The sequence below is a fragment of the Panthera tigris genome, chromosome B2 (genome assembly GCF_018350195.1).
Source record: "Panthera tigris isolate Pti1 chromosome B2, P.tigris_Pti1_mat1.1, whole genome shotgun sequence".
In the NCBI taxonomy this organism is placed as follows: Eukaryota; Metazoa; Chordata; class Mammalia; order Carnivora; family Felidae; genus Panthera; species Panthera tigris.
Window position 1 is genome coordinate 32893912 of NC_056664.1, and position 26204 is coordinate 32920115.

At 48.0% G+C, this 26204-nt stretch overlaps 1 protein-coding gene and 1 non-coding gene across 3 annotated transcripts in view; both read right to left on the reverse strand.

Annotated features, from left to right (window-relative positions):
* Positions 1-5957: 5957 nt before the first annotated feature.
* On the reverse strand, positions 5958-6062 carry LOC122238925. The gene has a single exon (XR_006218069.1). It is a non-coding gene; the product is annotated as a U6 spliceosomal RNA (small nuclear RNA).
* Positions 6063-16991: 10929 nt separating this feature from the next.
* The window catches only part of LOC102971995 (diphosphoinositol polyphosphate phosphohydrolase 1), a 131836-nt gene continuing 122623 nt past the window's right edge, over positions 16992-26204 (reverse strand). For both annotated transcript variants that reach the window (XM_042986150.1, XM_042986151.1), the window contains exon 5: positions 16992-25391. In XM_042986150.1, the coding sequence (XP_042842084.1) occupies positions 25213-25391 (179 nt within the window). In that variant the 3' untranslated portion in view covers positions 16992-25212. The remainder of the gene's footprint in view (positions 25392-26204) is intronic.

A 26204-nucleotide genomic window follows, 5' to 3' on the forward strand; every position in this document is an offset into this window, starting at 1 on the left:
GTGAATCTACAATTACCTCAGGTAGGTATGTGTAGTTTTGTACCAGACCCCCCCCCCCCCCAGCCCATTACACACGATTAGGAAAACTCCAGACTGGCAGGTGATGGAAGCCACCCAAGAACACAAAAGTTGTGGGAGCTGAACGAGGCTGAGGCCCTCCAGGGTCCTTGGGTGCTACTGGAGATACAGGAATAAGCTGGATCGGCTTATTCTTGCCAGAGACAGCCAGTGGCGTGGACATGGTTGAGCCACTTGGTCTGGTCTGGCCAGTTTCCTCAGGCCCTTCCGAAGGAGGTTGGATAAGGGCGGGTCTGATGCAGAGATGACCCAACGGAGAACCAGAGGGCAGTTGAGAACTCTGGCCTCTTGCCTTCAGACACCATCATCTGACTGGTGGGAAATCAGAGATAAAAGGAAAGGAATGACAGAAATGCCCAGGTCTGGAGGCTCCGGGTGGATTCCCTGGTGTTTCTCAGGCTTTTGAGTCTGGAGAGTAAGGAGACCACCCATCCCAGGCTTCTATCAGAGGTGAGGGCAGACGGAGGAAACCACCTCCCCAGGCAGGACTTGCTTCCTATATATGTATTTTTTAATATATGCTTAAATCGACTGAGCCACCCAGATGCCCTGGGCTTGCCTCATCTTGCAAGGTTAGGAGCAAATAATTAGTTTGAGAACTCAGACCCCTTTGGCTGCTCACATACCCAGCTTTTGTCCTCATCCCCACAGCTTCTGACCACATATCTCGAGGGCCCTCTAGGAGTGGGCTTAGTGGTCAACTGGCTAAGCCAGTATGTCGGGGTCTCAGTGTCAGAAACTCAGCACGTTTCCCTTCCCGCCAGGACAGAACACCGTTCTGAGCTAGGCAGGGCAGGTGGGGGTGGCCCCAATTTACAAATGATTTGAAGCCCGATTTGTTCTAGTGATAAGGCTTTAGAAATCCCTTGGGTACCCCCAAGCCCAGCCGGGGAATACTGCAGCCCTCTCTGCTCTCTTCACGCTGCTGCTACCTCAGGAAGGGGAGAGAGAGGGCAGAGCTGAGGCTGCACTGTGCCACCCTGATCAAGTTTTGCGTGTTCCCTTACCCGTGTTGCTACGGGGAGTGCCTAGGCTTATGTATCCACTTCCACTGATGCTTTGCTCATCCTTGTGTCCCCCTACTCTGGACCCACCTAACAAATCATAAAAGCAACCTTTGGAAAGATCAAAATGTTGGCAAGTAATATAAACTCATTCCAGGACAAAACGCAAGAAGATTTATAGGAATGCAAAACTACCCAGCCCCCAGCGAGGTAACATTCATACTGTGTGGCATCCATTTAAAAAAATGGATTAAAGGGCACGTGGGTGGCTCAGTCTGTTAGGCATCCGACTTCAGCTCAGGTCGTGATCTCAAGGTTTGTGACTTCAAGCCCCATGGCGGGCTCCCTGCTGTCAGCACAGAGCCTGCTTCAGTTTCTCTGCCCCTCAACTCTCTCTGCCCCTCCCCCACATTCTCTCTCTCTCTCTCTCTCTCTCTCTCTCTCTCCCTCAAAAATAAATAAATGTATTTTTTTAATGGATCCATAAAGGGGCGCCTGAATGGCTCAGTCAGTTAAGAGTCTGACTCTTGGTTTTGGCTCAGGTCATGATCTCATGGTTTTGTGGGTTCAAGCCCCGCTTGGGATTCTCTCTCTCCTCTCTCTCTGCCCCTCCCCACTGCCTCTGCCCCTCTCAAAATAAATAAAAAATAAATGAATAAATAAAAATGGATTCATAAATACTTAGACGTGCAAAGAGGCAGGAAAACACAATCTATAATCAACTGAAACTGATCCAGAACTGACAGATGTTAGACCTGAGGAGGACATTAAAACAGTTATAACTGGGGGTGCCTGGGTGACTCAGTTAAACATCCGACTTCGGCTCAGGTCATGATCTCATGGTTTGTGAGTTCAAGCCCCACATTGGGGTCTGTGCTGACAGCTCAGAGCCTGGAGCCTGCTTCGGATTCTGTGTCTCCCTCTCTCTCTCTCTACCCCTCCCCTGCTTGCACTCTGTCTCTCTCAAAAATAAGCAGTAAAAGTTAAAAAATAAAAATAGAACAGTTATAACTGTATTCTTTATGCTCAAAAAGTTAAGGGCAGACAAGGAAGATATAAAAAAAAAGCCCCAGATTGAATTTTTTAGACATGAAGTCTCCAATGTCCAAAATAAAATATACAGTGGGTAAGATTAATGGCAGATCAGATATTGCAGAAGAAAAGGTACATGAACATGAAGGCATTAGAATAGAAATTACCCAAAATGAAACAGAAGAAAGAGTCTAGAAAAAAATTACAAGAGCATCGGGGAGTTGTAGGACAATCTCAAGTGGCCTAACATATGGTGATTAGAGGCCCAGAAGAAGAGAAAAATGTCCCAAATGTCCACTGATAGATGAGCGGATAAAGAAGATGTGGTATAAATATACAATGGAATAGTATTTCGCCATAAAAAGGATGAAACCTTACCATTTGCAACAACATGGATGGAACTAGAGAGTATAATGCTAAGCAAAATAAGTCAGTCAGAGAAAGACAAATATATATATATGATTTCACTCATGTGGAATTTAGGAAACAAACGAGTAAAAGAAGAAAGAGAGGGGCGCCTGGGTGGCTCAGTCGGTTAAGCGCCTGACTTCAGCTCAGGTCATGATCTCACAGTTCGCAAGTTCGAGCCCCGCGTCAGGCTCTGTGATGACAGCTCAGAATCTGGAGCCTGCTTCCGATTCTGTGTCTCCCTCTTTCTCCCCCCTTCCCCCACTCACACTCTCTCTCTTCTCTCAAATAAACATTAAACAATTTTTTTTAAAAAGAAAAAAGACAAACCAAGAAACAGACTCTTAACTGTAGAGAACAATCTGATGGTTACTAGAGGGCAGGTGGGTGGGGGGATGGGTTACACAGGTGATGGGGGTTAAGGAGTGCACCTGTCCGGATGAGCACTGGGTGATGTTTGGAAGTGTTGAGTCACTATCTTGTACTCCTGAAACTGACATATTCTATGTTAACTATACTGGAATTAAAATAAAAAATATCTTTCAAAAACAAAAGTGAGGGGCGCCTGGCTCAGTTGAGTAAGTGCCCGACTTGATTTCGGCTCAGGTCATGATCTCGTCTTTCGTGAGTCTGAGCCCCACATCGGGCTCTGCACGGACAACACAGAGCTTGCTTGGGATTCTCTCTCTCTCCCTCTCTCTCTCCCTCTCTCTCTCTGCCCCTCCCCACTCTCAAATAAAGATTACAAAATAAAGGGGAAATAAAGACATCTTCAGATATATAAGAACCGAAAGAATTCATCACTAGCAGACCTGCTCTACAAAATTTCTTAAGGGAAGTTCTTCAGGCAAAAAGAAAATGGTACCAAATAAAAATATGGACCGACCCAAAGGAATGAAGAACTCTGGTGATGATAACTACATGAGTAAGTATATCATTTTTTTTCTTATTACTTACATTTTTTAAAAAGAGAATTGTGTTAAAAAATAAAAAGTGATAATGTATTGTGGGGTTTGTGCACTGAGAATATTTACTGAGATAGACCACATTCTGGGCCATAAACAAATCTCACATTTACAAGGATTCAAGCTAACATACGTAAAAGTAAAATGTATTATGGAGTCAGACGTGATACAAAATGTATTATGTCAATAGCATAAAGGTTGGACAAGAAATGGAAATATAGTAAGATTCAGATATACATGAGGTTGTGTAATATCACTTAAAAGTGGACTGTGGAGGGGCGCCTGGGTGGCTCAGTCGGTTAAGCGTCCGACTTCGGCTCACGTCATGATCTCACGGTTGGTGACTTCCAGCCCCACGTCGGGCTCTGTGCTGACAGCTCAGAGCCTGGAGCCTGCTTCGGGTTCTGTGTCTCCCTCTCTCTCTGCCCCTCCCCCATCCGAGCTCTATCTCTCTCTCTCCCTCAAAATAAACATTAAAAAAAAAAAAGTTTCTCTCTGCTTCTCTCCCCTGCTCCCATGGGCGTATGCTGTCTCTCTCTCTAAAAAAAGAAAAGAAAAGAAACCAATAACAGAAAGATACTTGGAAAATCCCCAAATGCTTGGAAAATGAGTAACACACCTCTGGATCAAAAAATAATTAGGGGTGCCTGGGTGGCTCAGACAGCCAAGTGTCTGACTCTTGATTTTGGCTCAGGTCATGATCTCACAGTTTGTGATATTGAGGCCCATGTTGGGCTCTGGGCTGATGGTGTGGAGCCTGCTTGAAATTCTCTCTCTCTCTCTCTCTCTCTCTCTCTCTCAAAATAAATTAATAAACATTAAAAAAAAAAAAAAAAGAATTAGAGTGGCACCTGGCTGGCTCAGTTGGTAGAGCATGTGACTCTTGATCTCAGGATTGTAAATTCGAGCCCCATGTTGGGTGTAGAGATTACGTAAAAATAAAATTAAAAAAAAATTTTTTTAATAATAGGAAGTATTTTGAACTGAATGAAAATGAAAACACAACACAGAATTTGTGGGGCACCTCCATTACCGAAATTTATGGCACTAAATGCCTTTGTTTGTTTATTTTGAGAGAGACAGATGTAGTGTGAGTGGGGGAGGGGTGGACAGGGAGAGAGAGAATTCCAAGCAGGCTCCATGCTGCCAGCGCAGAGCCTCACTCAGGGCTAGAACCCATGAAGCCATGAGATCACGACCTGGGCCAAAACCGAGAGTCAGACGCTTAACCAACTGAGCCACCCAGGCACCCTGACTAAATGCCTTTTTTTAAGGTACATCTGACTCATTTATTTACTTAGAGAGAGAGAGAGAGTGTGCAAGCAGGGGAGGGGCAGAGAGAGAGAGAGAGGGAGACACAGAATCCGAAGCAGGCTCCAGGCTCTGAGCTGTCAGCACAGAGCCCAATTTGGGGCTTGAACTCATGGACCCCGAGATCATGACCTGAGTCGAAGTCAGATGCTTAACTGACTGAGCCACCCAGGACCCCCCCCCCCAAAAAAGTCTTTTCTTACAAAAAACTTTTTAATGTTTATTTTTTTTTTTTTTTGAGAGAGAGAGACGGAGCACAAGTGGGGGAGGGGCAGAGAGAGACACACACAGAATCCAAAGCAGGCTCGAGGCTCCAAGCTGTCAACACAGAGCCCAATGTGGTGCTCAAACCCACGAGCTGTGATATCATGATCATGAGCTGTGATATCATGATCTGAGCTGAAGTCAGATGCTCAACCAACTGAGCCACCCATGCACCCCCCGTAAAAATCCTTTTTTAAAAAAAGGAAGGAAGGAAGGGAGGGAGGGAGGGAGGGAGGGAGAGGAGGGAAGGAGGGAGGGAGGGAGGGAGGGAGGAAGAAGGAAGAAAGATCTCATGTCAATGACCTCAGCTTCCACCTGAAACCAAAGTATGCAGAAGAAAACAAAAGTTCAATGCAGAAATCTATGAAATAGAAAACAGAAAAATAGAGAAAAATAAATGAAACTAAATGCTGCTTCAGATCAACAAAATGGATAAACCTCTAGCCAGAATGGTCGGGAAAAAATACAAATCATTAATATCAGGAATGAGAGAGTAACATCACAACAGATTTTACAGATAATAAAAGACTAATAAGGGGCCATTAGGGACAACTTTATGCCAATAAATCCAACAACTTAGTTGAAAAGGAAGATTCACGGAAAGACACAAATTACCTAAGTGCACTTAAGAAGAAATAGATAAATTTACAACAATCTAGACTGAACTGATACCATCTTAACTTCAATAACATACATTAATTCCTCCTAGTCAATTCCATACCCCCTTTATGTTATTGTTACAAATACATCCGTATACATTATGTACATGTTAACATAGATTTATAATTATTGTTTTATGCATCTGCCTTTTAAATCATATAAGAAACACAAAAGAGGAGTTACATACCAAAAATACGATAATACTGTCAGTACTTTATTTTATTTATTTTTTTGTAAGCATAACTTTCAACATATGGAATGGAATGTTATCCTTGGGCAGGGGTGACGCTAATCTCCTGTGTATCATTCCAATTTTAGTATATGTGCCACAATAGGGAACACCCTATCAATACCTACCTTCCTCCCTCCCTCCCTCCCTCCCTCCCTTCTCCTTCCTTCCTTCCCTTTCCTCCCTTCCCCTTCCTTCCTTCCTTCCTCCCACTTGTTTTTAAGTAGGCTTCATGCCCTGTGCAGAGCCCAATGTGGGGCTTGAACTTACGACCCCTGAGATTAAGACCTGAGCTGAGATCAAGAGTTGGATGCTTAACCGACCGAGCTACCCAGGCACCTGCCTATCACTACTTTAAATATATCATCCTACTGGTTTTAGGCCTTCATGGTGTCTGATGATAAATTAGCTACTAATCTTAGGATATTAACTGTAATCCCCATGGTAACCACTAAGAAAACAAGTAGGAAATATACAGAAAAGGAAGTGAAGAGGAAATCAAAATGGTACACTAGAAAAAAAAATCAAACACAAAAGAACACAGTATTGGAAGGACTGGGGAACAAAAGAAGAGGACATATAGAAAAGAACACTATCACAAAAGTAAATCCTTCAATATCAGTAATCACTTATTTTATTTATTCATATTTTTAAGTAAGCTTTATGCCCAACATGGGGCTCAAACTCATGACCTGGAGATCAAGAGTCACAATCTCTACCCACTGAGCTAGCCAGGTACCCCACTACTCACTTTAAATGTAAACGGATTAAGTTCACCAATTAAAAGACAGAGATTGGTGATGATTATACATTATAAATGTACTTAATGCCACTGAAGTATATACTTAATGGTGAGTTTTATGTATATTTTACTACACACATAAGAAGACAGATTGGCTGAATGGATTTTTTTAAACTTCTTTTTTTTTTTTTGAGAGAGGGAGAGAGCACGAATGGGGAGAGAGTGGCAGAAGAGAGAGAATCTTAGGCAGGCTCCACGCTCAGTGTGGAGCCCGCAGGGCTCAGTCCCACGACCCTGGGATCAATCCCACGACCCTGGGATGAGCTGAAATCAAGAGTCAGAGACTCAACCAACTGAGCCACCCAGGCACCCCCAGGATGGATTTTAAAATGATCTAACCAGGGTGCCTGGCTGGCCTAGTCAGTAGAACATGAGACTCTTGCTCTCAGAATCATGAGTTCAAGGCCCACAATGGGTGTAGAGCCTACTTAAAAACAACAACAACAACAACAACAAATAAATAAATAATAAAATAAAAAATGATCTAACTGAAAATAAATCAAAAAATACAAAGGACTTGAATAGCCATTTCTCTAAAGAGGATAACAGAATCTCAAAATATATGAAGCAAACAATGACAGAAGTGAAGGGAGAAATAGACACGTCTACAATAATAGTCGGAGACTTCAGAGCCCTACTTTCTTTTCTTTTCTTTTTTATTATTTTTTAAAGTTTATTTGCTTTGAGAGAGAGAGAAAGCGCAAGTCGGGGAGGGGCAGAGAGAGAAGGAGAGAGAGAGAATCCCAAGCAGGCTCTGCCCTGTCAGCCAGAGCCTGACGGGGGTGGGGGTGGCTCCAACCCATGAACGGTGAGATCATGACCTGGGCTGAAATCAACTCAAACGACTGAGCCACCCAGGCACCTACTTTCAATAATGGACAGGGGCGGGGCACCTGGGTGGCTCAGTCGGTTAAGCAGCCGACTTCGGCTCAGGTCATGATCTCGCGGCCTGTGAGTTCGAGCCCTGGATCGGGCTCTGTGCTGACAGCTCGGAACCTGGAGCCTGCTTCGGATTCTGTGTCTCCCTCTCTCTCTGCCCCTCCCCCACTCATGCTCTCTCTCGCTCTCAAAAATAAACAAACATAAAAAATTAAAAAAAAAAAAAAAAACAATGGACAGGGGCACCTGGGTGGCTCAGTGGAGCATCCAACTCCGGCTCAGGTCATGATCTCTCAGTTAGTGGGTTCGAGCCCCACATCGGGCTTGCCTGCTGTCAGCCTGTCAGCGCAGAGCCCTCCTCGGATCTTCTGTCCCCCTCTCTCTGCCCCTCCCCCGCTTGCACTCTCTCATAAATAAATAAACATTAAAACAAATAATGGACAGGGGCGCCTGGGTGGCTCAGTCGGTTAAGCGTCCGACTTCAGCTCAGGTCACGATCTCACGGTCCGTGAGTTCGAGCCCGCGTCGGGCTCTGGGCTGATGGCTCAGAGCCTGGAGCCTGCTTCCAGTTCTGTGTCTCCCTCTCTCTCTGCCCCTCCCCCTTTCATGCTCTGTCTCTCTCTGTCCCAAAAATAAATAAACGTTAAAAAAAAAATGAAAAAAAAAACAAAAACAAATAATGGACAGAATATCCTATACAGAAGATCAGTAAGGAAATAGAGTACTTGGAAAACACTAGAAACCAACTGGACCTAAAAGACTACGGGACACTCCTCCCGACAACAGAATAGGCACTGTTCTCGAGGACACACAGAACAGTCTCCAGAACAGACCACAGGCTGCTATTGTGCCTTCAAGTCCGTCATTCACCACGATGGAGTCTCACAGTCCCTGCCTCCAAAATGCTAATCACACCTACCTCATAAATAAGACGATCGGCTGACTGGCAGGAATAACATACAAGGACTAAACATCAGGTAAAATAAAATGCTCCTTAAGGGCAAGGGATGATTTCCTTTCTCACCGCAAAAACAGATTACCAGCAAGAGCTGGAGGATGTGCAACATAACACAGAAAAAATGTACTCAATAACCCCAACTTCAGAGGGTGCTTCCTTCTAGGCTTTTTCTCACACCGGCTCACTTTTTTTTGCTAGGTTACTTGGCGTTCTGCCCGAAGCCCCTCTGTTTTTTCGCACCTTCTCTGTGCCTCTACTCAGCTGCTCCTCTGCCTGTTTCAGAAGCCCGTGGGTCTTCCCCCAGGCAGGGGGAGTGGGGGGGGGGGCAGCTCCAGAAGGAGGGAGGCGTGGAGGAAGAGGTTCTGAGAAGACACTGGCCAGTAGAGCGGGGTCAGCCTCGGCCCCCACCCCACTCTGGGATCAAGGCCGGTTGGGATTGAGGCAGAAGGTCCCCATAGTCCCTGCTCCTGCCGTTGTGATGTCACCGGCGGTCGGAGGAGGTGAGGCACGGGGCCTCGGAGCAAGGCCGTGTCTTTTTGTTGTTTTGGGGCTCTCTCCACTTCAGGGTCCTCGCAGGAGCTGCCAGAAGTTCCAGGAGTAGGGCCCCTCCCACCCTGGCCTCCAGCCCTGGGCTTGCCTCGACTACGTGATGGTCCCACCCCAGGCCCCCAAATAGCAGAGGCCCGGGTGATTTGTCTGCAACTATCAGGAAGGAGGCTCACCCTCTTTCCAAAGGCCAGCAGGGCCAAGGCTAGCGAAGGAGGCCATCAGGTGCCCCCAGGCCGGGCCTGCACATCCTGAAAGAGTGAGGAGGGACTAAGTGGGTCTTAAAATGCAGCAGAAGGAAGGGGCGGCTGGAGGCACCTTTTTACTGGCCAGCCCCTGTCACCACCAGAGGCCCGACTTGCTTCGCTCTGGCTTTCCTTCACCTTCTGAACCTGACCCACACCCGACCTATTTTTCCTCCTGCCCTTCACTCTTCCTCCAGGCTTCATTCAGCTCCCTCAACAATGAGGTGGGGATCAGAGCACCCGCCCCTCAGGGTATAAGTGCGGGTCAAGGCCCTGGCCCCTGGCCCTGTGTCGGCAGTAGGTGTCCAAGGAATTGTTTGAACTGATGGGAGAGTACTTTGTAAACTGGAAAGCGCTGGTCAGATAATATTAGCTGTTATACAGGTGGGTCCGCTCAACTTTCTCAAATCAAGTTCCCCACCAGTAACACAAATTACCCTGGACTCCGCCCCTCGATCTGCAAATATCCATAACTGCCCTGCCCTTCTCAGGTCTCAATCCCAACTTGGCCTCCGCGGCTGGTCGCAGGCACAGGCCCCACAGGAAGTGACCAGCCTTCCATTAGGTCCCGCCCTGAGGTTCGCAGGATCCTGGGCTGAGAGATCAGGGGAATAGGAACTGGGGTTTTCCTCTCCCCTGAAGAAGCACCTTCCCCCTCTTCCCCTCCAACCCACAAACTCAAGGCAGGAAGAGAAAGCTGGGGAGGGGGACTCGGTGGGTGCTACGCTGGTTGAGCATCACCCTTATCCCAAAGGGAAGAGACTACTGTGGTGCTCTCCTCCCCCTGTCCAAACATCTCCCTCGCCACCCCCCCACCCCCCCCCCCAGATCCCTGAGGTCAGGCCGCCACTGGCTTCTTTCCAAGTTTGGGGAAAAGTGAAGGGGTGTGTGTACGGCTGGTGGTGTTGTTGTCTAGAGTACAGGGTGACATCAGGCATACATTTCCTTGTGCTGTGGACGTTCCCACAATGCCATTTGGCTCTTAGCTTCCTCCAACCTCCATTTCCTAGGTACCTGCTCTGAAGCACTCAGCCAGATACCAAGAACAGAGAGATACTCTCCCTGCCTGAGAAGGTGCCTTCAGAATGAAGGCACATGCCGATTTCCACAACCCCACCTACGGGAGAGAATCGCAGAGATCTTTCCCGAAGAAGGGCACAGCAGAAAGTTCTTTGCGGCCAGGGGTAAAGAAGGGCAAGGTCAGTGGCAGGAAAAGAGTCTGCAGAGGTGGGCAGGGGCCAAATCACAAAAGATACTGAGTGCTAATCTAAGGAGTTGGAACTTTACTCTGAAAGCTATGGGTGGGAGGAGAATGAGAAGTATTGCTGAAGACATCAGTAGGAGAAGGGAGGGGTCCGTGAAGTCAGATGAGAAGAAAAGTGACCTTTGGACTTGTCAATGTGGCAGTCGCTGGCCACTGATGGGTGGCACCGGAGGCTCTGTGGAGGGGAGGCATGAACCCATGGTGACCCCACAGTATATGGTTTTCTTTGGGCAGGCTCAGCTCTTGCATAGGGAGGGATAGGAATGAATGGGGTCATTCCAGGATGGAATTCTATAGGAAGGCTGCAGGGAAGAACATGGGGACAAAAAAGATGGAAGTAAATAATGGTTGAATGTGGGGCGCCTGGGTGGCTCAGTCGGTTGAGCGTCGGACTTTGGCTCAGGTTATGATCTCGCGGTGTATGAGTTCGAGCCCCGCATTGGGCTCTGGGCTGACAGCTCAGAGCCTGGAGCCTGCTTCGGATTCTGTGTCTCCTTCTCTCTCTGCCCCTCCCCCGCTCATGCTCTGTCTCTCTCTGTCTCAAAAATAAATAAAAACATTAAAAAAAATGGTTGAATGAGTAAGGAAGTGATAAACAGGGTTAGACCTGCCTGGCACTGGCTGGATAGTGTTTGGTGGCCAGAGCAGGATAACCAGTTAAAAAAAAAAGTTAATTTCAGGGCGCCTGGGTGGCTCAGTCAGTTAAGTGTTTGACTCTTTTTTTTTTTTTTTAACATTTATTTATTTTTGAGAGACAGAGAACGAGGCGGGGGGGGGGGGGTGGGGGGGGGGTGGGGCGGACGGCAGAGAGAAAGGGAGGCACAGAATCCGAAGCAGGCTGCAGGCTGTGAGCTGTCAGCACAGAGCCCGACGCGGGGCTCAAACTCACAAACCGCGAGATCATGACCTGAGCCGAAGTCGGACGCTTAACGGACTGAGCCACCCAGGTGCCCCAGTGTTCGACTCTTGATTTCGGCTCAGGTCATCATCTCACAGTTTGTGGGACCGAGCCCCGCCTCAGGGTCCACGCTCTCAACAGGGATCCTGCTTGCGATTCTCTCTCTCCCTCTCTTTCTGCCCCTCCTGCACTCACACACACTCTTTCTGTCAAAATAAATAAACTTAAAAAAATAAAAAGATAATTTCACGCCAAGAAAGACAGAGGAGCTGGTTATTTACAACACGGCCAGGGAGCTGTGTTCCTTGCTCAGGGTTCCAAACAAGAATACTGTGAAAAAAGAGAAAAGTCCCTTCTCACCGTGCCTATTTCCCAATCTATAAAACGAGAGGACTGGACAGTTGATCTCCCAAATCCTCCCAGCCCTACCATGCAATGATTCACTGCTATTGCCTTATTTTTATCCTTCTCACACCCACCCGGTAACACGACCACCCTCGGTAAACGTTTGTTGAGCTTGTGATGGTATCTATCACACGGACACCGGGCAGGGGGTGGTACATCATCGGTGCCCAATCTGTCGACTGAGTGACGGTGATATGGCGACAGTCCCTCCCTCTGCCTCCTCAGCGATCCTTCACGTAAGGTATGTGGGGACCGGCTGCCAATCCAGCCTCCAATCGCCACCGCCCTGCCTTCAGTGTCTGTTTGCACTGGTCCGTCTTACACTCTGAAGGGACTGGGACAGAACACCTACTGAGTGCGTTAAGAGGGCAGGATCTGGCACCAGACCCCTCAGGCTTGACGAGATACAGTGTCTCCATTTATTACCTGGGTGGCCCCAGATATATTACTGAACTTCTATTTTTATTCTAAAAGGTATCCATTTTACACATTTGTGAACTTATTTTCATGTATGTTGTAAGGAGCTAAATCTATTTTTTTTCCATTTGGCCAGCCAGCTCTTGCAACACCATTTACTGAGGAACCCGGTCTTTCCCCACTCAGGTGCATGTAGCCTCTGGCTCTTTACATATTACCAACTTGCATGGGTCTGTTTCTCGGTCCCCTGTATTGTCTCATTTATTTCTCTATCCCACTGTTTTAGTTTTAGTTACTATATCTTTATATGAAATTTTCTTTTCTTTAAAGTTTATTTATTTTGAGACAGAGAGAACAAGTGGGGGAGAGAGAGAGAGAAAGAGAGAGAGAGAGAGAGAGAGAGAGAGAATCCCAAGCAGGTTCCTCCATGTCTGTGCAAAGCCTGATGCGGGGCTTGATCTCCCGAACCATGAGATCATGACCTGAGACAAAATCAAGAGTTGGACACTTAACTAAGTCTCTCAGGTTGCCCCTATAGGAAATCTTTTTTTTTTTTTTAAATTTTTTAATACATATTTATTTTTGAGAGAGAGAGAGAGAGGAAGGGGGAGAGAGAGGGGGCAAAACATGAGTGGGGGAGGGGCAGAGAGAGAGGGAGACACAGAATCCGAAGCAGGCTCCGGGCTCCGAGCTGTCAGCCCAGAGCCCGATGCGGGGCTTGAACTTGGGAACCACGAGATCATGACCTGAGCTGAAGTTGGACGCGCGACCGACTGAGTCACCCAGGCGCCCCCGAAATCTTTTTTTTAATGGTATCTGATTCCCTTTTTTTAAGGTTTGTTATTTAAGTCATCTTTACCCTCAACGTGGGGCTCGAACTCACGGCCCCGGGGATCAAGAGTCGCGTGCTCTACAGGCTGAGCCGGGCGGGCGCCCCCCCCCCCCCCCGCCCCCCGATATTAAGTCTTACTACAGACAGAACACAGGACTTCCTCGTAGCCCGGTATTCTCCCTTGTTTTTCACAATTATCGTTAGGCGTCCTTGGCACTTTACCCTACGATTTTTTCGAATGAGTTGGTCCAATTCCTTTCAAAAGCAGTCTGCTTCCCTAAGCCTTTACCACCCAGTGGCGATGATACAGGTCCTACGCGTCGCGGGAATGCAGAGCCGAAATGTGAATGCAGAGCCGTGAACACACTGCGGGGCCATAGGGCCCGGAACACCGGGACCGCTCGGCAGATGCTGGTATCATCTTCCTCAGATGCCCGTCCCGATGCAGTCACTGCTCTGTTTTAAAACCTTTGTTGGCTTCCCAGTCATGCGGAGTAAAGTTCAAACGGCCTGCCAAGCCACCTGACCCCAGCTGACCTTTCCCGCGGCACCTCCCGTCTCTCTCTCTCCTCCCGGCTCACTGTCGATATCGTGTTCCAGCCAACTTGCCGTTACACGAGCACGGTGCCGTGGCCTCCCCTTGCACACGCTGTCCCCTCAGCTGAGAATTCCTTCAGCCCTCTGAATCCCAGACGGCGGCTCCTCAGTCCCTCCCTCAGCCTTCTTTTTATTGCACTCGTCACTCCCCTGCGTTGTGATGATCTCTACGTGCTGTGACTCAGTGACCTTGGCACGGCCCTTGGCGATTCCCAAACAGGTGTCCACTCACGGCTACCATTGGATGATCACCCACCAACTTGGACGTTGCACACATTCCTTTACTTTTACTGTTTATTTTTTTAATGTCTTTTATTTTATTTTACTTTATTTTGCGAGAGAGACAGAGTGAGCGGGGGAGGGGCAGAGAGAGAGGGAGACACAGAATCCGGAGCAGCCGGCACGGAGCCCGATGCGGGGCTTGAACTCGTGAACCACGAGATCACGACCTGAGCTGAAGTCGGACACTTAACTCACAGAGCCTCCCAGGTGCCCCGTCCACACATTCCTTCACCTATTGAAGGCTCACAACAATCACCAAAAAGAGACTTCTCTCCCACCGAATAGGAGGGAACAGGGATGGTAACTTGTCCAAGATCACAGAGCCTGTCAGCAGCTGAGACCTGAACCCTGGTCTAATTGCAACACTCACTCTTCTATTACAGCAGGCAGCCTTTCGACGTGTCTTTCCTCCCTTTTCCGACTCCCTCTTTTCTTAAAAAAAATTTTATTTATTTAAAAAAAATTTTTTTAATGTTTATTTATTTCTGAGACAGAGACAGAGCATGAGTGGGGGAGGGGCAGAGAGAGAGGGAGACACAGAATCGGAAGCAGGTTCCAGGCTCTGAGCTGTCAGCACAGAGCCCGATGCGGGGCTCGAACTCACAAACCCTGAGATCGTGACCTGAGCTGAAGTCGGTCGCTCAACCGACTGAGCCACCCAGGCGCCCCTGTTGTTTATTTATTTTTGACAGAGAGACCAAGAGCAAGGGAGGGGCAGAGAGAGAGGGAGACACAGAATCCGAAACAGGCTCCAGGCTCTGAGCTGTCAGCACAGAGCCCGACACGGGGCTCAAACCCACGAGCTGTGAGATCGTGACCTGAGCCCAAGTTGGATACGCAACCGACTGAGCCACCCGGGCGCCCGGTCCCTTCCTCTTTTCCACCCTATGGTCCTCCTGCTTGAGCTCTCTCCACCGTCCCCTCTCACCCCACCCCTAATGGCTTACCTCCCCAGGCTGTCATCTCTCCGATTTCATGCCATCTGTCACCCAAGCAGGTGCCTCTGTGAGGACTGTGTGTCCTGGGGTTAGCACGTTGCTGGTATTCAGGACACAGAACATGGAGCCACGTGGCTGCATCCTCAGAGGCTGTTCGTTGGGTGTCACAAGACCGAGGAGGTAAAATAAACCTTTCACACCCCAAATGTGACTGAAACCAGTAAGCAAACAAGATCATGGTTTACAACGCCAGGCTTTCTTGGGTACGATTATCAGGTCTCTGGAGAGGATGGGAGCCAGCCTGCCTGAGGGATGGGCGAGAATTGTGCCAACCTAAGTCTGGCTTGGATGGTCAGAGCTGCACTGGTGTCCTTTGAGCTCATTTCCTCCCCTCACCCGTGCACAAAGTTTTGGGGACCCTACAGACCTCTCTCTTGTCCTACAGGCTATAGAAACACCGGGCTGCAGCAAAATAATCCTAGTTTGCATCTATCCTCCGAGGGTGAAGAACAATCAACATGTAGTAAATGTGATGGTGATGGGCCACCTGCGTAATGGCCTGTCACAGTCGGACACGGGAGAGTGGAGAGTTCTGGGGACCCCAGATCCCAATTAGAGATTGCCATCTGGTAGTTTCGTTAAGCATAGCACATCCCTTGTGTTAGTGTTTATAAGCTCACAGCCTCGTTGTGCACACTCAATCTGGCAAAAGAAGGAATCCTTTGATAAAGGAGGGGTGATCATCACAGGACGGACAAAGGAGGGCTGCGGAATCAGAGTTTAGGGGCCCAGGGTGCCCTGGCCAACTGATAGGGCATTTGCCCTTGGTGGAATGAAGTCATCGGGTTATTATTGTTCCGTAACCAACTTCCTGCCTATTTTTGGCTACCCACACAGATAGCCACTGCACTAACCAGGTTAACTTGGTTTGACATTTATCATCATATACAAGAGCCAACTGTCGTCCCGGCACATCCACCTCAGTCCATTGTGAGTTAGGTCTCCGTGTGAGTCTCAGCCTGGTAGTGACTCTCTGGGTACACGGACCACATCAGGTTTGTTCGCTTACGAAACTTGGCTAGTGGTGATGCCACCAGAATTCCAGGAAGGCCGGCCCGCCTCAGCGGATGGACATGTTTATCTGATCGTGACATGCTCTTTATTCTTGCTTCTATATCCCTCTCTTCATCCCGAGGTTCATTCACTCCCTGAGTCTGGATCACCTCATGGACTGGGCAGCACAAGCTTCCAAACCACTCCTCTCCAACCTCTCCTGCTGCCTCCTCCTCAAACACGGGCGACATTACGGGACTATCTTGTTCAGGAATGCTTTACGTGGACCAAGCCAAACTCCTTGGCCGGGCTTTCCTGGTCTTTCGTAATTTGGCCTCATCATGCTTTGTTTTTCATGACAGCCCAAAATGTTCTCTGTTGGTCTCCCAGGTTACTCAGCGTGGCTCTCCCACCGATGGCTTCTGCCTGCTCTCCTCTGCCCGCAAGTCCTGCCGCTACACCTCTTCCGAACGCGGCTCCAGCCCTTTAGCCCATCCCGTCCTCTCCAGCCCTCCCCAAATCGCCGGAGAGGACGGGAGACAAGGTCCTTGAAATAAAGGCTTCCTGACTCTCCCGCAGCCAACTCCTGGTCCCACACAGGAGAGCAACTTCTTGCCGTACTCTCGTATTGTCCTAGATGTGGCTCGCCTCTCTTCCGTACCCCTTTGGGCTCCTAAGGAAGGAAAGCCCCACTGGGATGGGGGGGCAGGTCACCCGAGTCTCCCTGGGCACCTCGCAGCAGGGCTGGCGGAACCCAAGCACCGAGTCTCGCTGCCTGCCATGGGCTTCTCCCAATTCGCTTCTCCCTCGAACAGGGCCACCTCTGACTCTCAAGACCGCAGCAGAGAGCGGGGGTGGAACCCAAAGAAGACTGGTGTCTCGAGGAAAACCTCGAGAAAGAAGAGACCAGACACTGAGCAGGGATGTGTGTGAAATACTGGTTTTTATTGGTTGGCACAAGATTACAACCTACAATTCCAATGCCCTTCCCTCCCACACAGCTCAAATGGAAGGAAACTGATTAACACATAGAAAGGAACAGCACGCTCACAGGCTTAAGCATCGTTTTTACAAAAAGGAGTGGGATGTGGGGACGGTGAAACTTTAGGGCAAGTACCAAAGCTCTATCCAGACTATAGGGAAGGGTCTGTCTGTCCTCTGTTGCTGGCACGGCAGAAACAGACACTTTAGTAAAGGTGAAAGGTTACATATGACGGGCCTGCCAGTAAAGGGGGAGAGTGGGACTCACATCTGTGTACCTGTCTCGGACACAAACCTGGGCTGGCTGGACACAGCTCCCTTTCTCTTCAGCCCTTCCTCCACAACCCGATGGCACCCACAGGAGGGGTGTGAAGGAAGCCTAAAAACACCCTCCCTGAGAAGAGGAAGCCAGAATATTCAGGTATCTGCCGCCTTCTCCGGACCAAATTCCACTCCCCTCAACGCCTCCGGGCACCGCGCGGGTCTTGCTTGCGAGTGCTAGGACGATACTGGGGAAGGGGCCAGGTCTGGGCAGGTGGCCCCAAGGAGGAAGGAAGGAAAATGGGACTTTCCATGCAATACCAAGCAAGATTGTTTTGGAAACAAGAAATGGAAAACAAGACCGTGCACCCATGGGTTGGAAGCTCCCAAGTCCTGGGGTGCATTTGCATTGGGGGGAAGGGTCACAGGGTTCCCAATCCAGTTTCCATACTGCACCATCAGGTCCCAAGAGGTAAAAGGACCATAACCAACCCCTCCTCCCATATAAGTGCCGTTCCTTGGTTTCCTCAGTTGTGCTGAGCTCGCTGGGGTCATTTCTGCCAGCCTCTCCAAGGATGGCAGTGCTTGGCCCACTGGATGTTCCACTTTCTACCCTTTCTACAAACAGGAGGCACACCGCCGAGGCAGGTGATACACACACTCTCCCTCCAGAATGGTCACCGGCGGGCTAGGTGACCTAATGATGGGAAGGTGAAGTTGTCCGCTCTTCTGGGTGGCCCTGATGGAAGGGGAGAGCAGCAGACTCGTGGTGGGATCAGAACAGTCTAGTTCGAGCATGTGGGGTCCCCCGGGGGACTGGTCCCCAGGGGCATGGGCCCCTCGCTCTCGTCTCAGTTCTGGAGGGAGCTATTACTAGACTTGACCTTTTAAGATTCAGCTACACTGTATGAGCACTAGGGGGAAGGGACAAAAGACTTTGTCCTTTGGGGAAAAAACTCAAAACATCTTGGCTGCTTGCCTCAATTGAAGGGGTTCCCTGGAAATTCCTGCTGAACTTGGCCAAAGGGGGACTGCATCTGGACAACACACTTGCGAAAGGGGAAAAAAAAGCACATTTAGTTCACCTGTTTTACAACTGGCATGGTCCCGGGGAGTTTAACCTTTTTGATGCTGACGGTAGATGAGTGACGTGGAGGGAATCGTAGTGAGGAAGCCCCTTCAAGAAACCTCATACCGTTTGGAGGCCACACCCTGTAGCCGGGCAAACAGAGCTGGGGCCTCGATGCCCATTCCCTAGCAAGGTCGTTGGACAGGATGGGAGACAAGATCCACGAAGTAAAGGCTGGGCCGGCCAGAGCAAATCTAAAGATGCTACCAACGGGCTTCCACGTCCTCTCTCTCTCTGACACACGTGGGCAGGCCACAGCCACCTGCTTTCCTTTCACAACAGCCCCCCACATCCTCAAGTGCTCCTGACTTCCTTACGCACATGGCAAACTGGCAGCTATCTTTCTTAAGACAGAGGTATTAACTAAGTTTTACTTATTCTAGCCATCTGCCTTTTCCTTGATTACAAACCCGGCAGAAAGCTTTCAGACCATGAAGCAATAAAACGGACCTGATATTTACAAAACTGCACCACATACCGTATTTCTTTTATAACAGAGTGGACCAGCTGTTTTTCTAACTACTAAATACAACACTGTGCTGCTGGGCTATGCTCACTTACGCATCCGGGCCCCGAGCGACACATCTACGTCCATCCACAGGTGGGAGTGAAAGGGTGAGTGAGGTTCTCAGAGGTTAACCAAAACGGAAGCAAATTCGATTTTGGAGAGGAGATTGCCCCTGGATTCAGAGCAAAAAGCGCACAGCCATGTGGGAAGCGGCAGAAGGGAAGGTTCGTGTCTGCAGGCTGTGGCCCAGATGCCTGCCATTCCCTTCGAAGCTCCTTCATGTTCTGGGGATGAGCACAAGCTGCCTCCTTGCTGAGCAAAGGCCCTCGGAGTCCTTCCTTCACCTCAGCGCTCTGAAAGTTCTCCAAGACCTAACTTCAGACCCGTTCCCTATGGAGGCTCGCTGTGGAATGGACCATTCTGGGGTCTGGGTGTCTTGGCAATCGGCCTCTACCTTCCCTGGCGTGCGGCATATCGTCATGCTGCTGGACTCGAGTAACCAAAACGAGAGGTCTTCTTCAGATCCTGTGTCAGTGACACATTTTCTCCACAACAAACCAGAGGTTAAAGACCAAGGTTTAACCCTGAAAAGCTTTTCTTCCCCGCAATGGGACCACAAAGAGGTGAAAGCAGCTGTAAGGATCTGTGAGCCGCTCTAGCATACCATTTTCAGTGGAGCATCAGAGTGCTACGACAGGTTCACACTGGGATTATGGTTCATAAGTCCCGTCGGGATTTATGGACAATCTCACTGGAAAAATGATTTCCTGGAGGTGCCACTTTGCCCCACCCTAGGGAGAGGGGGGTACAGTCTCAAGGCCCAGCACTGGGCCGTAGGCATCTTTCCTTTTTCCTAAGGAGGCCTAAAGACTTACAATTTTGACCCAAATGCCTGACTGGGACGTCAAGCCCAGAGCAATTTCACTATACTGCTGAAATGTTCTGTGAAAGGTACACCCCCACAGACAACTTCCACAGACGGTAAGCAATTTGGCAGGTGATTGTTCCAGACCCAGAATTTGTTTCTCAACTCAGTGATGACGCGGTCTCCATATCTGGCCGGGCTGCAGTGCATACGGAAGGATGCGGAGCATATGGAAATGGTGATGAACCTGGAATATGGCAATGCTGCTGTTTTTGTATCTTTTAAAGGCTATCTCCAGCGGTTTTTGGTGTTCTAGGGGCCCCTGTTTGGGGTTAAGAACTGAGAATGTAAACCAAAGGAAACCCAGAGTTAATTATTAGCCGAATGCCAAGGAACAGAAGCAATGCCTGTCCACCTTTCAGATCTTAATCTTACTTTTTTGGCCAGAGGCACTTTCTTCTCCAGCAAAATCCCTCCTGGTGTGAATTCAGAGTGAACGGCTTCCCTCCGGCTTCCCTCCCTCCGAGCTCCCCTCCAAGTGGACAATCGCCTTTTTTAGCTCGCCAAATCATCACTATAAACAAAGCCTTAGGGGAGACACATGCCTCTTTTGCTTAGAAGGCTTCCTATTGGCAGACTCACAAAATCACGTGACTACTGGCCTCAGCTCAAGGAGTGTGTCCAAACCAACACCAAACGGCATTCTTTCTCTTATTTATTAATTTTTAAGGGGACTAGGAGGACAAATCATTTGATCAATCTGAAGGTGAGAGGTATCGTTTCCTCCGATGTTCTGATTAGGCTTCTCACATCCCTGAAGGGTTATCAGCTAATGCAAAAATGTGGTCAAAATGTGAAACTGCCCTTTTAGAGGCAGAAGAAGGACGCTGGCTTCCAAAGGAGAGTCTGCCTCACATCTCTAGGTTCCCAGGGGCTGTGGTGACCTCAAGTCACCTAACATACAGACAACAGTTATCTTTTATGGATTGCAGCCAATGCTTCCCAATTTACTACCTGAAAATCTCGAATGTCTCGTCGGTTTAGGTGACATCTAAAGTGACATGGAAAATACAGCTCTTCCGGGATGGTGAGGTCTCTGTTGCAAGGCTCACCCTGGAGAACAGAAGCTGACCCTGTGGTGCTTCCCCACCTACTCTAAGCGAGATGGGTGCCCGGATGGAGCAAGGCTGAGGTCACTGACATGGACAGCTGCACAGTCTGGAAGATTCCCACAGCCTTGGGGAAGTAGGTTCCATCCCAGCAGGGCTCAGAAGAAGTGACTGTCCTCAACTCGGCAGTATGACCTGCATAGCTTCAGGCCTGACCTCTTGTAGAGTTTCAATAATAAGAACCACAAGAGCTGTCCCATTATGTAATCAGCACTGAATAATCTCCTCACCCCAGAGCTGCTTGCGTTAACACATCTATTTGTTATAAAGATGTGGATTATTTTCTGAAATGCAGATGGGACCAGGATGAGGCTCAATTGGCAATTTTAACTAATCCTCATGTCTCTTAAAGCAGAAATACAGCCCACTGGGAAGACTTCTCCAGGGATTTCTTCCAACTTTAAATTTTCTCTCAACTGGGATGGACTTCGAGAACACTTCAGAAATACTACAAATCACACAGTTGTGGTAAAAATCGCTCTGTGGTTGTTAGATCCTCTTTGTGAACTAAAAAAACAAAAAAACAAAACGTGGCTCAGGCTAAGCTAAGTTTTAAAAAAAGATCAGCTGGGGAAACCAACGAAGGCATTAATGCAGCACTCACTAGATGGAACTGACAAGCCCGTAAAATGACAAGTACAACGTGTGAAATGCACAGCCGGGTCCGGCAGAAGACCGATTACTCCTCTGGTTAACAAGGTTCAGGGTGAGCCTCCAAGGAGCACTGGATGTAGAGAAGCAAAAGGGGAAGAAGGAGGAACAGCAGCCCTGTGTGGAACTTTTGTTTTCTTTACAAAACAAGAGGTGATTTTTTTTTTCTTTTAAGCAAGTCTAAGAGACTGACTCCTAACATCAAAACTGAAAATATCTGTCAAGAAGGAACTTGACGGGGTAGCAACACGTTTACAAAACTGCTGCAAAAGCTGCTGAAGGGCAGTGACCCACTCTGCTCCCCAGAGGCTGCGAGAAGCAAAGCCTCAGGTGCCTCACAGCTCCACAGCACCACTCAGCATGATGCAGAGGGCGGAAATCCTGCAGCGAAGCCACCTCCTAGGCCTTCCGCAGCCTCAAGGCGGGTGATATAGTCCCACACTCTTTGATCCCACCAGATGGCCTCAGCTCAGACTCAGCAGTGAGGGAACCCTCTCCCCGCAGGGCAGATGGGGCCGCAGACACTTGTAAAAACAAAACATGGTCAACTCGTTAACTTTTCCATCGTGCTATGTTTGCTATGGGGAAAATCAAGACTCCTCTGTTTCATGGGCTGCGCCATTCTGGGAGGCTACAAAAAAATCTAATACAGCTGACTCCCGGTAGCCTTTCTCTTACACACACACACACACACACACACACACACACACACACACACACACACACAGAGTCCTGGTCCAAAAAGATGGCATAACCTCACTGATGTTCCCCCAATGGCTGCAAATTTGTAAACTAAAAACAAAGTTTTATTTAAAAATATCCAATGCTATCTTTCTCTATCCTGAGCATGGCAGACTGTGATGGATGCCCCAGTAATAACCCGAATCTAGGACATGCAAATTCACTGTGAGAAAGAGACTTTATTAACCTGCCCTGTACACAACAACTGGTTTCTGTCAAGCCTGAATCAGGTGAATACTTGTAGAATTCATGGCAAATCAGCGTCAAAGAAAGATTCTGCAAGTAGGATTTCTGTGCTTCCTTTTGCTTCTCCTTGATTTCTCTGGGGAGGTATAAAGGCTATTGCACCCAGGGGTCTAAGTAATCTATCACAAAAGGGCTATGACCACACACCAGGAAAGACAGCCATGTTGTTAACAGTGCCAGGGAGGAAAAAACCACCAATCCCTGCTCATCAGAATCCCAGTGCAACAGAAAATAGCACCAGTTTCAACAATTCTGGTTGGACAAAGCCTCTTTTTGTCAGTTAAGAAAGCATCAGCACAATTTCCTCAGTTAACTGCATTAATAGGATCCATTCATGTCACTGAAAGATGCTTCTTGGCACAGTTCACTTTCCTGACCCAAAGACGCCAACATCAATCCCAAGTGGACCCGGTAGGGTAACGTGTTGTGACACCAGCCCAGTAAAAGCATCCTTAGACAATTAAAAAAAAATGCACAAATCACTATGAACGCTGCAGTTCCCTTTTCAGGGGTACTGACTGTTTTCCTGCGAAGTACTTTCAATCCATATCATAAAGGTAGAATTTAGTTGGAAGAATGTGTTTTTGGATTCCACTCAGTGCTTAGTTGAATTTAATTCATTTTCTCCTTTATTTCTTTGGACAGAAACTTACAATGCTCTCAATTAGGCAACAAGCAGCAATATGTTCGTTTCTGAGTAGGACATGTGAACAGCGAGTTGGTATTTAGACTCAAATCCCATGGTACTGTTTCTATCCACTGGGACCCTTACTTGGGGACATCCCTATCCCAGAGGTAGGACAGCATCCTAAGGAAACTGTGGGCACTACTTGTTGGATCGGTGCCTCAAGACTGGGAGAAGATGCAAACTGAGAACAGACAGCAAAGTTTAAAGCTCACCGAAAGATGTCCCCCAAAATGTGGAACACTGAATGACACAGGCCTACTGGATACATACATCTCTTTTAGTGGGAGGGAAGAGCAAAACTTTTCAACGTTTGAGTATTTATTAGAAGTTTTAAATAAAGAGAACTACGATTTCAATTTCACATCTTGGCTACGTTTTGACAAAGGAGATGCCACTAAGAGGACAGCAACAAACTCCTGTCCTACACCAGGGATTGATCAGTGTCCCCACTCCCAGGCCCACCCCTCGATCTCAAGACCCTTTTCTGTTCACCTCCCAACCGAACAACACAACTGGCAAGTGAAGCCAGCATGAAACCTGTATCAGAGACCAACGCGACAGCTGCACTGAGCCAACGCGTTATGTAGCCGTTCTAGTAAATGACGGAGCATTCTCCCACACGATTTCTCAGCAGAAGGTGGACCTTCTGCATCCCAGTGGGAGACAAATTTAATATTTCTGTGCATGCTCCATGGTGCAATTCCAAATGCTGTAACATCACAAAGATAAGCCAACACCTGAATTTTCCTCCCGTGTTACTTTTCAGGAACTTAACATGGTTACCCAGGATGGGGACGGGACCGAACCCTGGCGCTTGCCAAGTACAGCTGGATGCTTCAGCACAAGGACAGTATCCCGTTCGGCATAGTGTAAGGCATGTATGCACAAGGAGAGAGGCCACTGTTGGCAATAAGTAGCATTATGGAAAAAATTCCAACCAGCAGGATAGAAACAAAGCTCGATGCTCCAGTTTTTGCGAGAGTAATCCCAAGAATCCAGTTCAAATCCCTATTGTCAACATGTAGGGAGGAATTCAATTTCTATCATTGTTTCTCCAGGTCTGAGCTGAGGCCATTTGCTCCTGACTCGGTAATAAAAAAGAAAATAGGTTTCTTCCTGTTTCTTTCTTGGCATGGAAACACAGCTTTGAGAAGAGAAGGCCATGAGTCCTGGGAGCACTAGGAAGGTAGCTAAACTCTCCGTACCCTATAGAACTACAGTCAGTGACTGGGGAAAGGGGAGCGGACAGGGAAACTTACCTAGCCACTAGCATCAAAAACAAAAAGGTAAATTAACTCCGAGGCTCTCCATTCCAGAAACACCCCGACTTTAAGAAACAAGACCAAACCTTGAAAAATTAAACGGTTAAATTCCTCTTCTAAAAGTCATTTATTTACATATTATATGCCCAGTATATAATGTGTAGATAAATGTATCCTGCAGTGGAAGTGACCAACCTACTGGACTGAACAGCGCAGTACAGGACAAATTCTTGAAAGGTGTCATCTCATATTGGTATCTTTTTAATAAAAAAAAAAATTAAAAATCAAAGAAAAATGTCTGGCCAGGGCTGGGATGAGACAAACAGGAACACTTCAGAATCCAAGGCAGAGGGAAGGCTGTTTGTCTCCTTAGACAATTGTGGGGGTGTGAAAAGGGAGGGACCGATCATGCACCAAAGTACTTACAAATTACATGCCCATCCCCCCGCCCCCCTCCATAAAAAGAGAAGAAAAAGCCCATCACTTAACACCAAACAGCAACATCATCAATAAACCCTTTCTCTGCCGCCCATCATGTCTTATTGAAGAGGAGGCCTGTGAGGAGAGGTGAAAAGAGCAGGGGAGGGGAGATCTGCACTTCAGTCTAGTTTCCAATTTCCATTCCTCTTACACGAAGCCTTCAGTCATCTGATGCCTGGCATCGAGCTCTGAGCAGAAACCGAGTACGTGGTGGCCACGACCGGGGTGCCGTTGTTGGCTGAGTAGCCTTGCCTCAACGTTTCAAAATACGATGCCTGCACCGGTTTGTGATACTGAAGCACTTTTATGGCATCTTCTATTTTAAACCATTCCCTCTTCCTTCCTGTGGAGGCAGAGAGAGAGAAAAAAGAAAATCAGCACAAAAGGGAAGCGACAAAAAGTTTCTGATCTTATAACTCTGGAGAAAATGCAGATGAAAACAGGAAAGCCACGGTTATCAACACTTTAAGACGATGCATTACAGAGCTAGTTTTCCTTACTCTCTTTTCTTACAAGAACAATGCAAGCCCGCTTCTATGCCTCCAACACTACGGGTGTCAGATGCAGGAAAGAGACCATGTGCAATGCTGACATCTGAAGAGTGAGGGGCTAACGGTACACCGCGCCCTCCAGAGAGAGCCGCTGCTCGGGGTCTCTTCCTGTGTTGCTGGGCCTCTGGGCCTTGCTCGGCCTGCAGGTACACACCCGAGGTGCAGCCAGCATCCCCACCTCCTGCAAAACTCAACATGAGCGTCAGCTTCCAGAATTATTAGGATGGCTGCTTGTAATCAATCAGATGTTCATTTAAAATTTGTGTTTAAGAGTTATGTACTAACATATTACAAAATATTTTTAAAAAAAGAACACCATCACTATTAACTTTTCGGTCTGTTATCTTACCTCCCCACCCCCCTGCCCCCCGCCCAAATTCGTGTTTTAAAATCCTTTATTTTTTCTCTCACAGTAAAAGAGGATTGCTTAAAATTGGAAAATGGAAGAAAGTATGAAGAATATGGAAATTACCCGTTAACATTATAAACCAGAAAGGACTACTCTAAATATTTTAGTGCCTTTTGCTTTTCCTTCATCGAACTGGAAAAAGGCACTGCGCTTGACAGCTGTAACGGGATCGTGCTTTTAAGATGCCCCGAATCCC